At 42.4% G+C, this 18,243-nt stretch overlaps 1 protein-coding gene across 3 annotated transcripts in view; it reads right to left on the bottom strand.

The window, feature by feature from the left end:
• The window catches only part of ADAMTSL1 (ADAMTS like 1), a 907,410-nt gene that overhangs the window by 175,843 nt on the left and 713,324 nt on the right, over window positions 1-18,243 (bottom strand). For all 3 annotated transcript variants that reach the window (XM_036021558.1, XM_036021557.1, XM_028519737.2), the window contains one exon: window positions 13,865-13,994. In XM_036021558.1, coding sequence (XP_035877451.1) covers window positions 13,865-13,994 — 130 coding nt within the window. The remainder of the gene's footprint in view (window positions 1-13,864; window positions 13,995-18,243) is intronic.

The following is an 18,243-nucleotide window of genomic DNA, read 5'->3' on the forward strand; positions in this document are numbered from 1 at the left end:
TCATCGGCATTATCTTTCAATGGACACAAGCATGGGGATTTGGAGTGGAAATCACCTTGTGCTTCACCTTTTAAATTGACTTTTTGGGTTGAGAGAGTTCTCTTGAACACACAGGTATATTTGAGGTACAGAAAATTCATCTGTTTCAGACAATAGTCTATCTATAGAGGAGGGTTTGGGGGTCTCAAATGTGATAAGTAACATACAAACAATTATGGAACTGGAATCAGTGTTGGGACAGGCTTACATTTAGAGATTATTTACACTTGGAGAGACAATGGAAGGGGAATTTTATAGAGTTGAAGATGAAAAGATGCAGAAAGATTTCACAACTAAGTACCTAAGACTTTAACACAACTACCATTCTATGTGTCAAGAGAAACGAGTACAATCAATGGGTCTACTTTCTAGACCCAGATAGATACACAGCTGCACCAAGACCATGTGTGATGAAAAGCAGTCTACTTCTTGCCAACCTTGTTCTGCAGAACTGCCCTCCTGGAGGAGTTAAGTATGCAAGGGTGAGCTGGAAAACAGCAAGTTTCTTTTCTAGATCAAGGGAAGGTCAATCCAGCCCACATGTGGTTTCACTTCACTCCACCATGGGTCAGTTATATCGTCAACCTCCATTAAATAAAAGATAAAGTGCATGACAGTGCCCAATTTCACATAAGGTGTTTCTAGGTGTCCCTGAGATGTGCCTCTGGAAGGGCTGTGGAAGTGCCTAGCAGGTAACATAGAATAAAGAGGAGAGGAATGGAAGCTTTTCTGGCCTCCAAACTGTCATCTTACTGTCTCCCCTCAGTTGCAAACAAACAACCTACCACTAATGCCAAAAAAAGCCACAAAAGCAAGCTTGACAGTGGGGTGCACCTTGTGAGGAAGATCTGGCTCCACTATCAGCCTCTCCCCACATCATAATTCTGGCATTATTTGCCTCACAAAAAGAGCATTGATAAATGGTATCTGTCTAGTTGTGATGGATTCTACATCAATAAATACCTTGCTTATAACAGTTTCCTTCTGTGATTTTCCAGAGCTTGAGAGGCTTAAAACCATATAAGCTCTGGGCATCACAATCTTTGATTTTGCAGCCTTGCTATTCTCGGAAGGGAGCTGGGGCAGGAAAAGTGTCACAGATGGGTAGGAGTGTGGTGGGCAATAGACCACCCATGGAAAAAAATATAAATAATATATAAAATATAAAATACACATATATAAAATTTCAGGAAATTTCCCCGGTAAATGCATTTGTGAACCATACACTTTATCTTCTATCATTAATACCTTTAATTCATTTCTCAAAGAGCAGCCTGGACATATTCAGCAATGTCCTACAGAACCCTCCCACACACTTTGACTTTAAGAAAGGAGGTACTTGTGTTGGACATGTGGGGCTTTTACCAAGGCCAGAGTATAAATTTACATTTTGTTTACTCCTTAAACTTCAAAACAACTTGCGTGTCTGTGCCCAAGCTGAGATTTCTCTGTAATGTTGCTGTCCCTTGTGGGTGTTAAGCAAATGTGATAATGTCTGCATGACAAGCAAGTATTTGGAAGACTAATTGGCCGGGGGGGGGGGGGGGGGGGGGGGGGCTGAGAACCAACCCTCTGAAGTATTTCATGTGGCAAGAGATGAAGCAATAGCTTAAAAGAGAAATGAAGAGAAAGTAATAATTCAATATCTTGTATTTACAAGCTACCACGTTTCACAGAACTCAGAGACCCTCACAAAACTGCCTAAGAGCTGTTGACCCTAAGTTTGCAGATGAGGGAAATGGCAGGATATTGGGAATGTATGAGCCAAGTGGTCCTTCTGTTTTCCACAGTTCTCCACCATTGCCTGAAGATGCAACACAACACATTGCCCTGTATGCCACGTCCCTCTTTAATTTTCTGAGCCATCAGAGCTGCCTGAGGGCAGCATAGTCCCTTGGAGAGGACAGGGAAGTTATAGATGAATGATCACACTTCAAATTTCAGTATAACCCATAGGGACAGAGATCTAATATATCTGGTAATAAATTAATCTGACCCATTTAAAATGGTTGTCACAATTGTTATTGGATTACATGCTAATGGGACAAAATGTATCAGATCCCCAGAAATTAATTGAGAGCAACCAGAGATACTCTTATAATACAGGGGAGTCAAGCATTTTCAGGCTCATTGGATTGAAGGGACAGAGGGCAGGACATGAACTTGCCCCAAGGGCCTTCGCAATACTTGGATTGAGACCTTGGGATGAATTAGTAAGTAGTAGCACATTTGATTAGAATTTTAGGGACAAATACTTTGACATCTACAATAACAAGACACTCAGCTCAGTAGTCACCTTCTTTGGGCCCCCTTCCCTCATCTGGATTAGGTGACTCATCTCGGTGTTCCCAGAGGACAGTCATTCATATCTACTATGGTCATTTTGACTATGCATTGTAACAATTTGTTTGTGTACTAGATTTGTTTCTTCAGAGCCTAAAATGACAAGAATTTAATAAATATTTGCTAAGCTGAGCTGGATTTTCCCTTAACCAGTAGAAAATGCCCCCGTGCCCCCCGCTTTGCCAGGGGCTAGCACTTACAGAAGGAGATAATTAGGGGCCAGGCATCCTTGGATGAGACTCGGCTGCCCCTTTCCTCTGTAACGGAGCTTGTCTCTCCTCCCTTCAGGAAAAAAGGCAAGCGCTGCAGCTTCCTAAGTGTACACAAATCATCCACACCCTCAACCCAGGCACAGCTTTCTAAAGATTTTTTTTTAAATCACACACAAATCAGAGCTAATACCTGTTACTGTTTACTGATTACTTAATATGTACTAGGTAATACACCAAGCACTTAAAAGACATATCCTCACAAGAATTATCAGTGTTAAAGATGAAGAAAATGAAGCTCTGAAAAGTTAAGCATGTCCCCAAGACCAGCAAGGAAGTTGTATGAACTGGATTTTACCCCAGGTTTGTATGACTGCCACGCCCATGCTCTTAAGGCTTGAAAGAAGGACTGGGGACCAGTCATGTATACCTTAGTGCGAATTTGCTTAGGTAGTTTCATTTTCCTAATTCTTAATTGAATTGAACTGAATAAATTGGGGGTAGGTGGGAGAAAAGGGGTTGAAAGAGTTTGGGTCCTGCACAAGTGGTAGAAAAGGGACATCTGGGGATTTGGGTAGTCAGAGGGCAAGGCAACTAGGATTAAGTCTCTGGGGGACAGAGAAGGGGGTACTAGGAGAGTTAGAGAGAGAATAGTGTGGCATAATAAAGAAGGTAGTGGCCCAGGGTTGCACTGGGGAAGCTGGGAAAAGAGAAATGTGTATGTGTGTGTGTGAGGGGGAGAAGTGGTTGTAATTACAATATAAACAGGTCATCAGCTAAGCAAAAACTAAGCCACTGGTTGTTATCAGTGGCAACGATGCAAAGCTCCAGGGCAACCACCACTGTCTTCCAGATTCATAAGCCCAGGCTGCATCTCTCTGGATGACTGAGTATTTCTTTATAATGTTTTCTTAGGAACTGAGCGCTTTGCCTAATGACTCAGTATTGGGTTTTAAGACATTTACTTAGGTCTGTTCAGTTTCTCTTTTAGCACGGTTCATTTCCTATATGTTTGGCTTTGCCCTGAAAGGTGTGTACTCGAATGATATTTTCACTATCCCTTAAGCACTAGCTTTTACCAAGAGTCTGGTGCTACTCTTGGCAACTGAGAGTATTAGATGAAGCTTATCTGATGGAGATTAAAAAAAGAAGAGCCTGTTAACCTGTTTGTAATTTTCACTAGGCTGTTCCGCTACTAGGAGACTAAGAGGATAGTTTTTTTCACTGTGGTAATCCCCTTGCCTCGAGTTTGGTACCTAGAATAGGACAGGGGTTGCAGAGAGGGAGGGATGGAAGAAGGGAGGGAGGATGCATAAATACATCAACAGAGGCAAAGACCGAAACACAAACTCTTTAGTAACAACTTTGCAAGTAAACATACCTTATTCCAAATCTGCATCTGCCACTGGATAATTACATGATCCCCTTAAAGAGATTTTGTTTCCTCAGCTATAAAGTTAGGATAGGAATAGTAAATCCTCATAAACTGTGGGGAAGATTAAACAGAATACTGTAGGTAAAGTGACTGGCATGTTGGAAGTTCCCAATAAAGGGAAGCTATTAGGGAAACCGTACCTTGCTCAAAAACGGCCTGTGAAGGTTAGCAGGAGTGTGAGCGCAGGATACCCTAGATTTTATCTGCGCCTGGGCTGGATTTTACGTCTTTTCTTCTTCCTTTTTCTCTCACAAGTATTTGAGGAGACAACTGGCTAGGAGTAACATTATTTACATAAGCTTTCTGATTTCTTCCTGACGTATCGCAGGCTTTTCCGACCACCACGACACAGCTGCTCTCTTTGCAGACTCACACCGCACTTGCCCAGGGGCCTGACTTCCTTCAGTCATGTCACACAGGATATTAACTTTCTAGGAATATTTGGACCTTGTCTCCCCTGATCCCACTTCATCATCCCAGGACTGGTCTTAAAAAAAAAACACACCTTATTGGATTAGGTGTTAAAGTCAAACAGAGTGTCCCAACAACGGCTACCTTTTACAGGCTTGCTGGAATCCAAGGGAAGCAGCTGCTCTGCTTCCTGTGCTAGAATGGCCTCAGGGGTCTGGGGGGCTGGACAGGACTCTGGCTCAAAGCTAGGTTCTGTCCATGGCCTCCCCTTTACTCCACTCCCACACAAACTGGTCATGAAAATTTAGGAATGAGGTGCAATGACTATGAAATAAATATGAAGGTCTTCTTCTATCATGTGGTTTCCTGCCTCGTGAACTCAGAGGGATGTCAGACTCCTCGTCTTGAGCAGCTACTGTATGAGGTAGGAACTGGTTCAGTATTTTTACTTCACATGATCATCCTTACAACCCCTCTGTGTGGTTCCAACAATTGTCTTTGTTCCACAGTTAGGGACAGCGGGGTCCTAGAGAGGCTAAAGTAGCCAGCCTAAGGCCACAAAGCAATTGAATATCTGTTTGACTTCAAAATCCATGATTCCTCCCTCATTCCAGGCAGTGTCCCTATTCTTGGTGGGGAATGTTTAGCTTCGACATTGCCAAGCCCCATTTAGGTTCTTGTTGTAAAGTTGCCCCATTCCCAACTGTTGCCAAGATTCCTATTAGGAAAAATATGGTGTCTCATTAAAAAAAATGTGCTAAGATGATAACAAGCTACCTCTTTTAGAGGCAGGCGCACCATCAAAGTAAACAATGGCTTTGGTATCTAACACCACTGCTAACAGTGAACTGTCCAGCTCTATGCACCAGGGATTGAGGGCCCCATTTGGCTGTTTGAGTCGCATGCATAGCTACATCTGGCCATGTTTTACCCACTCAGGAACCAGAGTCAACAGCTGGATATTTCAGAGAATGTGCCACCTGCAGCTGTTTTCGCAGACAGGTTCTGGCCTGTGTCTGTGTCCATCTAGGCCTCAAGGACACTTGCTCCTCAAGTGAAATCAGGAGCCCCATGAGAAAGCAGTGTGCATCTGGTGGGTCTGGGAGCTGCGTTAATCTAGCAGCAATCATTCGAGCCTTCATTGTGCCACTAACACAACCCCCAAAGTGTCCTGCAGTCCTGGTAAAGATAATTAGACAAAATGATACACACACAAAAATAGGAAGGACAAGAATAAAGGGAGAATGCTGATTCACCACAGGAAAGGCAGCAGTTGGCTGGGCTCTGCTCTGTGACAGATCTTTCTGTCACTGTGACAGATAACCTGAGCACTGCTTGACCTCAGGCTGGCGCCATGACAGAAATAATGTTTTCAGAGGATGAACTGCTTCTGAACTGTATCCTCATGTTATTGGGCACAAAGTAGAGCATTTCCTTTTTCACTCCCTCACTTTCATGCTGCTTAAATCTCTCTCTTTCTCAAGTCTTTTTCCTCCTTCCTTGTTTTCCAAGTTTAAGGCACTTAGCAACATAGCAGATTCCTCACGCCAAGTCCCAGAAAAGCTCTTCATCTCAAATTGCGCATGAGGCCTTCTTTCACAATTTCCAAACGAGTCATTGGGTACACTTAGGCAGCAATAATTTTCATCTCAAAGCTTTCACCAAGCCATTGTTTGCCCTTAACTCATTACTTCAGGACCTCTGAAACACTGGATAGGGGAAGTAAAAAAAAAAAAAGAGTAGAGATTTACTTTGGGAGTCTCCACTCTATTTCTGTTGATTGATTTGTAAGCTGGAAGGTTTTTGAACTGTAGAACGCTAATGTTTCCTCATGATATCCACAGCAGAAAGCTATGTGGTGGGGATATTTCCATCCACGTGGTGCTCACGATGATGGCATTGATGAGTGGCACAGACATGTCAGCTCTGGGAGTGGTGAAGGACTCAGGGGGTGGTTTAGTTTAATAACTGTCTTTAGAAGGGCAGCACTTCAAGTATCCACAATAAAAAAGAAGTGTAATGGCTTCTCCAGGACCATTCTCAAAACCCTGATTCAGGGAACAAAGTTGGTTTATCAGTGAATCCCTAGCACAATGCCTGGCAATGAAGTAGGCACTCAATAAATATTTGTTCAGTGGAGGTTGAATGAAGAGAAATTCCAGTATTAAAGGCACTATAAAATCTAAATCTAGAGATGTGGAACATTCTGTATCCTTTTACATGTGGACAAGACTATAAGGTATTATAAATACGTTCATCATTTCAATGTTTTACCATCCTTGCTGCCCAAATGCTCTTGCCTAAATTTTTCTTACGAAAATGTAAGTCTTGTTCCCTGTGGGCTTCTCATGGCTTCTTAATTTATAGTTAAAGCCAGTTTCTATTTTGTGACTAATAGAGGTGCTTTGTCTTCAGGACTTAAATCTGACTCAAGCTATTTTTCTAATAGAATTTACTTTTTCTTTTTCTCTTGAAAAGCTTTGGCTCTGTAGATAATTATCATTACCTTCAAAGAATCCCAGAATATTAGAGCTGGAAAGGCCTCGGGGATCATCCAGCTGCACCTCTCATTACTTCCTCCATGATACCCTCCTTGGGGCTCCCTTCTCCTGCCAGGTGGACAGACTGAGTCCACAGCACACTGGGTTGATTGTCAGAGCACACAAAATGCTAGCATACCTAGGCCAAGAGTCATTGTTAACGTCAATGAAAATATAATGGTGTACATCACACAGAGCACATTATTTGTGACTCTATGTGAGAAAAAGTGTGGATGCCTACAGTATGAGAGTTAGCGACCATTACCACTGTAGCTCTGTTGGATGAGCAGCCAGAGGCAACATTCTCCAAGCAAACCTGCTTTTCCACATCCCTGTTTAACTCCCTTCAATGGTTCGTCATTAAGGACATAAAGGACATAAAGTCCAAACAACTTAATTAACACACTGGGCTACCCTTGATCTGGCCCCTGCCCACCCTCTGACACAAGCTTCCATTTCTTGTCCTTTCCTTTATGTTCATGCTTTTCCTTTCTCCTGCAATGGCAGTCCTCTCCCTTCTTCACCCAGGTAACCCCTGCTTTTGCCTTTTGATTCAGCACAGGCATTGCCTCCTCCAGGAAGCCTTCCCTCAGCCTCACACTCCCACAGAGTCCCGTGCTCACCCCATTTACAGCAGTTACTATTTTGAATTCTTCCTCCTCCGTTAACTGCAAACTTCTTGAGAATAGGGTTTTGTCTTCCAAGCACATCAGAGAACCAAATACAAGCAGACCGTGTACATGAAAATGCCCAGTGCATTTTTAGTTTTTACTGAATAGAGATGTAAAACACTTTCTGCCATATTTTTTCACATAAGTTTAACTTTAGTCAATGGTCTGTGTAAGGGCTTTCCCAGGGTCCAGGCAGCATTATGTGATGGGCGGTCGGTCCTTACATAGCTGTTAAAAACCAGGAAAGCTTCTCTCTCAGGACTTCATTGAATGGATTTGCCTCAAGGCTGATGTTTCTACCTTTTTAGAACAAGTCATTTGTGCTTTCAGGTGACATGATGGGAAGGTAGATCCAGTCCTTTGATTTTTACCCCAGATTCGTGCAACCGCTGAATCTGTGCCTGCAAAGTGGTGTCTAATATTATCAAAGCTCACTTCACAGAGGTTTGAGTTGATATAACAGGTGATATGTAACCAGGGAAAAGGCTGTCTTTAGGAGAAATGAAGATTTAAGCCCTGAGGCAAGTATACACGTGACGTTTACCCTTGTTGATGTCAAAATGCTGCTGGGGACAATTCTGATCACCAGGCCAACACATTCCTGGGTAGAGAAATGACAGAGGCTGCCACCAGGCCAATCAAATCCAAGAGTTAAGAAACAGGTCTTGGCAGGTTCCTCTGTTGTAACTTATCCATCGGTGGAAGAAAGAGAGAGGCAGTGTAATTACGTATATGGATTTACCAAAAAGAATGACTGTAGTAATAGCATTAGTTCTCCAAAGGCGCCTGAGTATGGCCTCCAAATCTGGACTCAATTTCTGTGGACGCCAGTGAGCTTTGGTGTGCTTTTCTTTTAGCACTTAAAAGTTAGTATGGACAGAGCCAAAAGGCAGCATATGGAAACTTTGGAAACACAGCAGAAGATAAACCAATATTTAGAGAGCATGTTGAAGCAGTAACCTTAAAATAAGTTGTCAAAGGGCAAGATGTCTGCAAAGCTTTGAAAGCTCCAACAAATAAATTAAAACGTGGTTGTATAAAAAGGCAGCACCTTCTGCTCTAACCATTTTAGGTTAATATTAAAAAATGGAAATTGGAAATCATTTGGTGCTAGTACGCATGGCTTTTGTTAGTGTACAATAAAATAGGCATTCTGAATTTTGCTTTTCAAGAGGAGACTCTGTGACCTTTAAGATGATTTTCTTAACTCTCTCCTCTCAAATTGGGATTCTCAAACTTCTTTTATAGTTTTTGCTGGTTCTAGGAACCACCCCAGGTCTGAGAAAAGAGCCTGAGGTTGGGGCAGGGAGCCGAAACCAAGTACTGTTCCTGGAATTATGAGCTTCCCCTCCCCTTCACTGTTTATCTGTTTTGCACCACTCAGCTGTTCTCTGTTGCAGAGAAATAAAAGTTTAGTTTAAAAAGTATGTTAGAACAAAGCTGCAGAAATTGCCTGGAATTTCCTTCATTTTCAGCCATCTGGCTTTCATTGCTTACTTCTTTCCCCTCCTCCAGGTACGTTTACCAAATCTTTTCAACACACACTGGCCAAGCTATCAAATGCTTATAATTAATAACAGTCATGCTCTTTTTTTTTCTTTTAAGGTAGTGGTTTCTGGCTTTCCTTGGGCTGCTCATGTCATTGCTGCTATAAACCAAGGAGATGGTCAGTGAAGCTGTAGTTGAATGAGAGAAAAATCTAATCAAATTTAAGACCTGAACACAAATCATTATTTTATTTAAAAATAACTCTCCCTCACCATGAAATGAAAGGGAAGGTGGAGAAAATTAATTTTTTTTAAGATTTTTATTTATTTATTTTTAGAGAGGGAAGGGAGGGAGGGAGACAGAGAGAGAGAGAGAGAGGGAGGGAGGGAGAGAGAGAGGGAGAGGGAGAGAAATATCAATGTGCGGTTGCTGGGGGCTGTGGCCTGCAACGCAGGCATGTGCCCTGACTGGGAATCGAACCTGCGATGCCTGGTTCGCAGCCCGTGCTCAATCCACTGAGCTATGCCGGTCAGGGCAAAAATTAATTTTTTGAGCGCCTACTATGATCCTCTTTTAGAGAAGAAGAATCTGAAGACCCAAAAAGGTACATGACCTCTTGAAGATCATGTAGCTAAATGGGACACAGAAGAATTTGAACATAGGTATAAATCTATCTGATGGTTTTTATTTTGGTGGTCTTAGGGATGGGGAGGATGTTTAGTGCATATTAATTAAGTAAAAAATCAAGTTGCCAAACAAGATATAAATATGATCCCCATTTGTAAAAGGGAAGAAAACCTTCTATATTTGCATATGTTCATGTATGTACATAAACTACTAGAATGAAGGTCTGGAAAGGCACATAGCAACCCACTGACAGTGGTTATCTCTGTGCAGAAGAGAGTGGAGCTATAGAGCATGGTGCCTTCCTTTCTTGATTGCTTCTGCTAGGCTTGACTTAAAGAATGAGTATATTCATGCAGTGCTTGTATAGTTATGATACTACTAAGAAAGCTTCCTCTTTGGGAGCAGGAGCCTGACCTTTTTCTTAATGACTGTTCTGAGGTCCTTTTCGAATATTTCTCCTATAAGCTGGTCTAACTCACCAGTGAAGGATGGCAGGGTGGTAAGACTTCCAGATACACATTACTCAGATGGTGGTAGAGATGGCTATGCTGATTTTTCTTCCTTGTAACGATAACTTTTTTGCTTTCCATTTTGATGCAAAATGCTGTCTGTTCACAAGCAAAAATAATCCTGCTTTCTTCTGGCCAATTTCAGGCCAGGTTGTTAAGGGATTAACACCTGTCCTCACAATACACACCACCTTCCATCTCCCCTAACGAGCAAACCCCTTTCTGGGCAAGGCTAACAATTTATTCAACAATCATGTCTACACCTCCTGTATTACAGTTTGCCTTCCTGTTCTTATTTTGAGGATACTTTGCCATATGTGACTGATAATATAAAGGGTTACTTATCCTAAGGATATTTATATTTTAAATTGGTATTTAAAGCTTCAGCTTAAGGAAAGGACTCTAGCATTGCAGGACTATCTGGTAGGTGGGAGAGATGGGGTCGGGGGACTGAGAGCAGAGAGCACTGGGGTCCTCCCAGCTGTCAGTAATAGTAGGGTCTAAACACTACTGCTTATAAATTTGGCCCTAGTCCTTCATACTCATTTGTTCAGTGCACACTAAATAAGACCCTGCTATGCGTCAGACATCAGACTAGGCACAGGCTGCAAACAGAGGAGAAGACATAAAGCTGACAGCAAGGACTTTAAAATGTAGTTCTCTCCAGTTGATAACTAGTATTCTTTTAAAGTGCCTTTAAAAATGCAGGCAGTTCTTCCTCATGAACGTATACACACATAAATGAGAACACAGATGGGAACAATAGGACAGTCTCTCCAGCTTCAGAATACGCCTTTCCTGCTGTGAAAGGCTAGTGTGAGAACATATCTGCATAGACGTGGTGAAAGTTGGACATGTGCTTCTGATACCAGCTCTGCCATTCACGCAGAGTGAGTCAGCAGAAGGGACGTGTAATGCTAGAAAGACTGCGTGGATAGGCCATGGCCTGGGGCCTGTGGTATTCACCCAGTGATCCGAGAACTCTGACTACACATAAGAGGAGAAGCGGCTCCCCAGCTGGTGTTCAGTAGAACTCACTGCTGCCCAGGGAAGCTATGTAACCAGCGGCCTCCTCTCAGAGACATATAAGCCCAGGGACCAAGACTTGAAACATCATTTCTGGATGTCCCATGAAAAATGCTGTTTTTCGAACACATGGACATCATTAGCACAGACTGAAAGCCCAGTGTATAGAAACTTGGGGCTGAGCAGAGAACACCCTAAAACGAGCAGGAAAACACTGATCCATGCACAATAAGAATTTCTGTGAATTAAAAATGTAAATTCTCCCACCTAAACAGAGGGTGCATGAGAAAAACACTACCACACTATTATACCCCTACCAAAAACACACCTTCTCTTTCCTATACATTTTACACCAACCTTTACAAAGGGTGTATTTTCCTCCTTGATACCATAGTGAAATATTCCATAGGACTTCACCTCCATACATTTTTCATTTTTAAGATGAAAATCTGCTGTGGCTCTTTGGCAGGGTGAAGAGAGCTAGTCATACCGACCCACTGTACGTGTGCCCGCTTTGCTGTTTTAATTAGCATCAACCTACAAACGTGCATATGTGTATGGTTGGCCCAAGAAATCCCTGGCACCCAGTAAGGGAGGTCTTGCCTGTCAGTCTGACAACTGGCTAGTGCGAAATCAAAGCAGTGAGTGTCTCTGCAGCAATGAAACAAAATGAAGCATTAACAAGAGTCCTTGCCCAGGGGCAACAAAAACATCACAGAGTAAATTAATTAAACTCATCCAACTTAGCCATCATCAATACTCTGAGGCTGAGAGTAACATTTTGGGTCCTATTCCTCCTGCTGCCCCAGGAAGGGATGGGTTTAGTGGCTGCAAATCCCAGAAGATTTTGAGCTACTCCCAGGTATTGACTCCTCAACATTGCCTCCATGCATCCTAGCATCTGGATGTCATTACAAAACTAGAATGTGGTTACAAAGGCTCTTATGTCTGTTTTTGAAGTAATAGTAAATAAGCAGACAGAAATGAGATCTCCTATCAGCACAATAAAGCAGCAGTAGTGGTCCCCATTCTTCTGTCTGTAGAAGAATCAGGAGAATGAAGAGTCAGGGGGTATTTGAGCAGGATGTGGTGACCTCAGATCGTTCTGAAGGTGTGAAAATACAAAGGGCAGGCACCTTGCCCAGTGCCCCACAGCCAGTGGTGACTGAGGTAGGACAGGAAGCCGGGCCTCCGGGCCTCTTAGCCACGGCCCTAGCAGTCTGTCTATGCTGCAACCACCCAGCTTCTTCCTATACGAGAACACTGTCAAAAAGAAGGGGTTTGTACCCCTTGACCATGTAATCAGGTCTTGGGTTCACCCTACCGTTGAACAGTACAGTGAGGACAGAAATGTAAATCAGGTCAGACAGAAACAGAAAAGAGGTTTCTCAGTATTCCATGCACGGGATCTGGCTTTTCTGGGTCCAGCTCTTTTCTCTGTTTTACTGCCTGCCATTCTCGTGGGTGGGGTGCTGCTCCTAGTCATGGCTGAATAACTTTCTGGTTCCTTCGGAGAATATGGCACCGGTGGCCCTCCTCACTTCTGCCTTTGAAAGCAAAGCCAGGACGACCATTCAGATCAATATATGGAACAACTCAGGTGACTAGAGTAGAAGTGTCACTGTGAGATTACGCTCTGATCTGATTGGAGGAGGCTTGTAATCTGTCCCTCTAAGTCCCAAAGAAAGGCATCCAGTTAGCTGAGAAATATATAAGACAAGCAGCATCAGCTTGACCAGCAAATTATTGTTAATTCCTGAAGGCAACACTGGCTTCTTACAGGATACTTTGCAGAAACAGCATTCATTTCCCTTTGAATCTAAGATATGACCTTATCTGGAAACATTCTTCATTCCATTAGTCGACTTGGAAGTCTGGCTTTGGTTCTTTAAACATCTCCCTTTGAAATCAGAATCGTAGATGAGATGGTTTAGCTTCTACAAAGATTTGCTCCAAAGAAGTGTCTGAAGGCAAATCTTTCAAGACACCATAAAATTGCGTGGACTGAAAGAGTGATTGGATTGGTTAGCTAAAACCCAAGTTTGGGTAATAATGAGACCCAGGCAGGGCTGAACTGATGCTCTAACTGACTTTATGCACGTGAAATGACACCCCCCCCTCCCCCAAGGGAACACTATAATGAATCTGCGTGTTTTGCATACAGGTTTACAGTGGATCAATTATACCACTCAGACACCCAACCAGCCAGTCTGTTCCTATGCTGTGAGGGCTTGGGACACAGGCTACAGGGTGGCAGAGACCATGATGTCTGGTCAGTTCATACTCCCTCGGGAGAAAGTAGCAGTGTGGCATGTGCACATACCGGCCATGTTATGAGACTCGCTTCAGTGCACGGAGCCTTCTGGACCCTGAGCATGACCATTGGGCTGGAATTCCAAAGCCCTGGTTTCAATTAAGTTTAAGTGGATTTGACTCAAAGTTTGAACTGATGCTAATTGGTTTTCAAAACACTGTGTAACAATGAGCGTTCAGGTCTTGCCCACGGGCAGGCGCACCCAGCTCCGAACATGCTCCTGGGGAGCAGGGCAGGCAACGTGCCTGTTACCTTGATGGGCAGGGATCCAAACTGCAGGTTTTCAGGAACATTGGGGGCCTGCGGCTGGTCACGCACAGGTTCTCATCAGCAGGCTCCCGAGTCTGTTTGTTCAGGCAGCTCACCACAGCCTCCTGGACACCTGCATACAAATCACACTGTCAGGCCAGAATGGGCGTGTGAGGGGTGATGAAGTGTAGACAAGACAGCTAGTGGGAGGTCCCTGTGATTGGTAGGACTCTCACTGCATATCAGAGACAGCAGTTTGCAGCCCGGGACTGCCCATCTTGTCAAACATCGTTCAAACTGGGGTAAAGCATGCCCCTTGAAGAGCACAACTTCCCTCGAGAGGACAGGCTGCTACCAGAACTGTTGAAATGCTTTAAAAAAATGCCACCAAGTCTATCGCTGCCAATGCTGACATGTGATAATTTAATGCAGAAGGAGAGCAGGGTGACAAAAAAAATGGCCCAAAGATCTTCACATGTTACATTTTAATCAACAGGAGATTGTTGTATTTGGAAGGGAGGCCAAGAGCCATGTCTGAATATTCAACAATCTGTACACTGCTGTTCTTCTGGGGCCTTGCATCCAGGACTCCCATTCTGGTTGGTTTCCTTTTGATTTGGGTTCATTTCTTTAGTGACCTCAGGCAGTTCTTTTAGAGAAAAGAGAACAAGATGCATAATGACCACATCAACGGCAGACAATTTTTCTCCACATCCCTGCACACTATGTTCCCACTGATATCTGCATGCCCCTGACTCAGAGCTGGGAAAACAGGAGTTGGAGCTGTGATGGGCACAGGTGACTTGGGAGGCCCTCTGGGGTGGTGGGCAGGACCCACTGTGGAGCCTTTCATGGAGCAAGGGAGCATTTAACTGGGTAAGGAAATGACCAGACTTTTCATTCTGGTTCCCACAGTCGTGACAGTCAAAATCCACAGGTTGCACATTATCGCCAGGTATAAGGCTAAGAGCTTGGCATGCACAATTCAATATTCTCAACAACTCCATGAGGAAAGTTCTATATTTATCCTCAGTTTACAGCTAAGAAAATAGAAGCTTAGAAGGCTGCAAAGACTTGCTAAGGTCACTTGAACAAACAGTGATGTGGTGCCTTAACGCTGGGGCTTTAATGGCCAACAGCGCTAACATTTAAAAATATGAAGAGACTGTCACATCTGCTGGAGATCTGCAGGAATAGCCTAGACATTTGTCAGGAGTCATTTCAGCAGAGTTCAGTTTAAGGAACAGGCGAGACAGAACATTCTTGGTAATATGTTTTCAGTCATACATAGTTATGTATATATAAGATCTGTACATCTAAAGATACCAATCTGTAGTTAAAAATTTGTATAGTTACAGCAGAGTATGTGACAATCCATATAATTAGTTTTACATATAAATACACATATATTTTCTTATTTTTATTCTCTGCGTTGCTTTGCAATTAGCACCTGATATAGTAGAACTGACCCATCACTTCCTAGCCCTGTTGCTTCCCTCCTCCTATCTACCCTATGTTTCTCCAGGAAGTTATCACCCTAATCAACAGGCTAATGCTTCCTAAGATGATGCAATACTGGCTTAGGTCACTCAGCAAGACCATCAGTCAAAAAGTGACATTTGAAAGCCAGAATCCATATCACCTTTCCTTCTTCCTAGTTAGTCTCATAAATCAAACATTAAAAAAAAATCTGTCACAATATTTACTCTGTGACCATGAATGGAAATTTTCTTTCTTCTAAGCTTTTTATGAACTTCAAAATTTCATTTAAATATATCATGGCCAGTTCAGAATGGAGAATTTGGGATTCATAGGAGACATTCAAGCCACTCTGTCATTTTCTGTAATGCTGACTACAGGGTGTTTCTCTTGGTTCTAGCTGGGATAAGCCCTTTGAAATTCATGGTATGAGGAGATAGCAAAACATTTCATAAGAAATGGTTGATATCATCACTGATCCTTCCCACTGGAATAGTCTGGCATTATTAAGATAATGACCATAAGGCACTGGGTGAGGCTAACTGTTCCGTGCAGAATCTAGAGCTGTGGTTATATTAAGAAGTACACTAAGGAATGAAGTTTTCAATTCATTCACCTATGGTATAATATTTAAGAGATACTAAGTGTTGCTCTACAATAAAATATGTTTTGGCTTTGGCCTTTTGAGCTACACACACGTTATCATTTGCCTTACTTGAAAAGTATTTAAGGTGTGTGTGTTGCGGGGGTACATGTGGAAAGTCACCTATTTTCACTTTGTGAACTCCTTGTTTATAGAACTGAGGTCCTTCTAAGACTTCAAGGAATGGGTGTAGCAGGGTTAAGGTTTCTACAAAAACATCAATAATCTTCTTTCTTGGATATGTAGAACACAAATTTACATTACACTAAAACATTAATAATAGCTCAAGCTAAAAATCACTTTCAGTGTAGTTAAGTGCTGAGATTAAGCGGCATTTTAGAGGTATTCCATTTTAAGTTAGTATATTATAAAATGATATACTAGGTTCCCTTAACACTATGAGTTAAATGTCTATTGTCAGAGGGGCCAGTTGTCTCAGCATTTTTAGGTGGGGCTTGGGGTGGGGGGTGAAACAAAGGGCAGAGCTTTGTCATAATTGAGTATCTGGGACCAGCCCTGTGGTCAACACAATACATTTTTGTGGCCTGACAAATGAAATGCCTGAAGGGCAGGGCATTCTAAGCATAGTGTGTAGTTCAGGCTAGGGGGAGGTGGGAATGGGATGCCGGGAGGAAGGAGCGTGGAGCGAGGGAGCTGCCTCAGAATGGGGAGTGTGGGAAGTTGGAGGAGGGAGGAAATGTGAGGACTTCACCTGCAAGTTCATAGTCCACTTGGCCCAGGGGAGAGAGGCCAGGAAGTGAGAAGTTAGCTCATCCAGCCTGTGCTCTTTCCAAACAGGCTAATATATGCACTTAGAAGGACATTCTAAATCAACACAGAACATGTGTTTAAGTACAGTACTTTATGATTTTGAGTTTTCCTTTCTTGACAGAAGCAAAAAGAGAGAGCAGTCATAAGGAAAAGGGAATAGCAGGTACAAGAATTCTTCATTCTTGCTGAAGTAAAGTTCCAGTTTTCCCTCAGCTAGAGTTTAATATTGATTTAACATCTAGGAGTTCAATATCATAAAGTTGTTCACTTCAAAACTGCTCCCCTTGACCACACCAATCAGTGCACAGAAGGGAAATTAAAATGTAACAAAGGTGAGAGTAGGACACAGGACACAGATACAAACAGGTTAGGCCCACTTTTAATCTTCCAGAACATGAGATTTTCATTGTTGATCTCTCTCAGGACGGCACCATGGTTCCATGATATTCGATGGCAGTTTGAGGAACCATGGTCACCAGCTACGGCCTAAATCACTAACCAGTTCCTTCTGGTTGCTACCTCCACTGGGTGAAAGGTTACTTTTGTAAGCTATCCAATTTCATCTCTTAAGATTACAAAAACAATAAATTTAGCCTGATCAGCCTTATAATCCAAAACTGATTTAAAATCTATCTGTTAATCTTGCACATTTTAGTAGTCTTCAGCAAGGATGACTAAAAATATATAGAATGTGGGGGTGTATTTTGGTGAAAGATCAAAGTTGATAATACAGTAAAATATTACTGCCAAACACTGACTTTAAAATATACATGTCCCATGTGACAAAATAATTTTTTAGTGCATATGGGCATCATATGGACCCATATATCCCAGGAATATTTTCACCACTCTGGAATTTTCAACTCTAACATTTTAGGTGTAAATATATGACCTTGGCACAGGGACATTCACTGTAGGTAAGTATGCACAGTTATTGACAGTTAAGACCTAAAACATTTCAGCAACTTTATCCTGCTCTGGATATAAAGGATGTGCAATGTATGTTGTACAAAGATACTCAGTTCCTACAAGCAGAGATCAGTTGTTTTTCAAACATCCAGATCTTATTTCTAAATCAATATCTCCTGAAAACATTTTAAATGAAACACATTCTATGTACTCCCTATACTTTGAATTTTATACCCCTGGTTGATCAGCAGAATACTTAGACCTTCAAAGATAACGGTATTTGCTTATTTGCATATTCCATTACTGCATCTATTTTTTCCATCTGTTTCTAAAGTTCCAGGCTTGACTTATCACTGTGAACCATAACCAAGAGACCATAAGTAATCTTTTTTCAAAGCACATTTGTTTTAGACTAGAGATAATGATCATTCAATTCAGGTGATCACGGAAATTGGGGATAAACACACACCGTCTGAACTCTTGAGTCATTTGTTTTATTGGAAAGGAGCAACTGCAGCCACCAGCTGTGGCCTTTCCACATGACCTCAGAGCTCTGCCTGGGCTCAGAGACCACCACAGC

Source organism: Phyllostomus discolor, chromosome 3 (assembly GCF_004126475.2).
Source record: "Phyllostomus discolor isolate MPI-MPIP mPhyDis1 chromosome 3, mPhyDis1.pri.v3, whole genome shotgun sequence".
Classification (NCBI taxonomy): Eukaryota; Metazoa; Chordata; class Mammalia; order Chiroptera; family Phyllostomidae; genus Phyllostomus; species Phyllostomus discolor.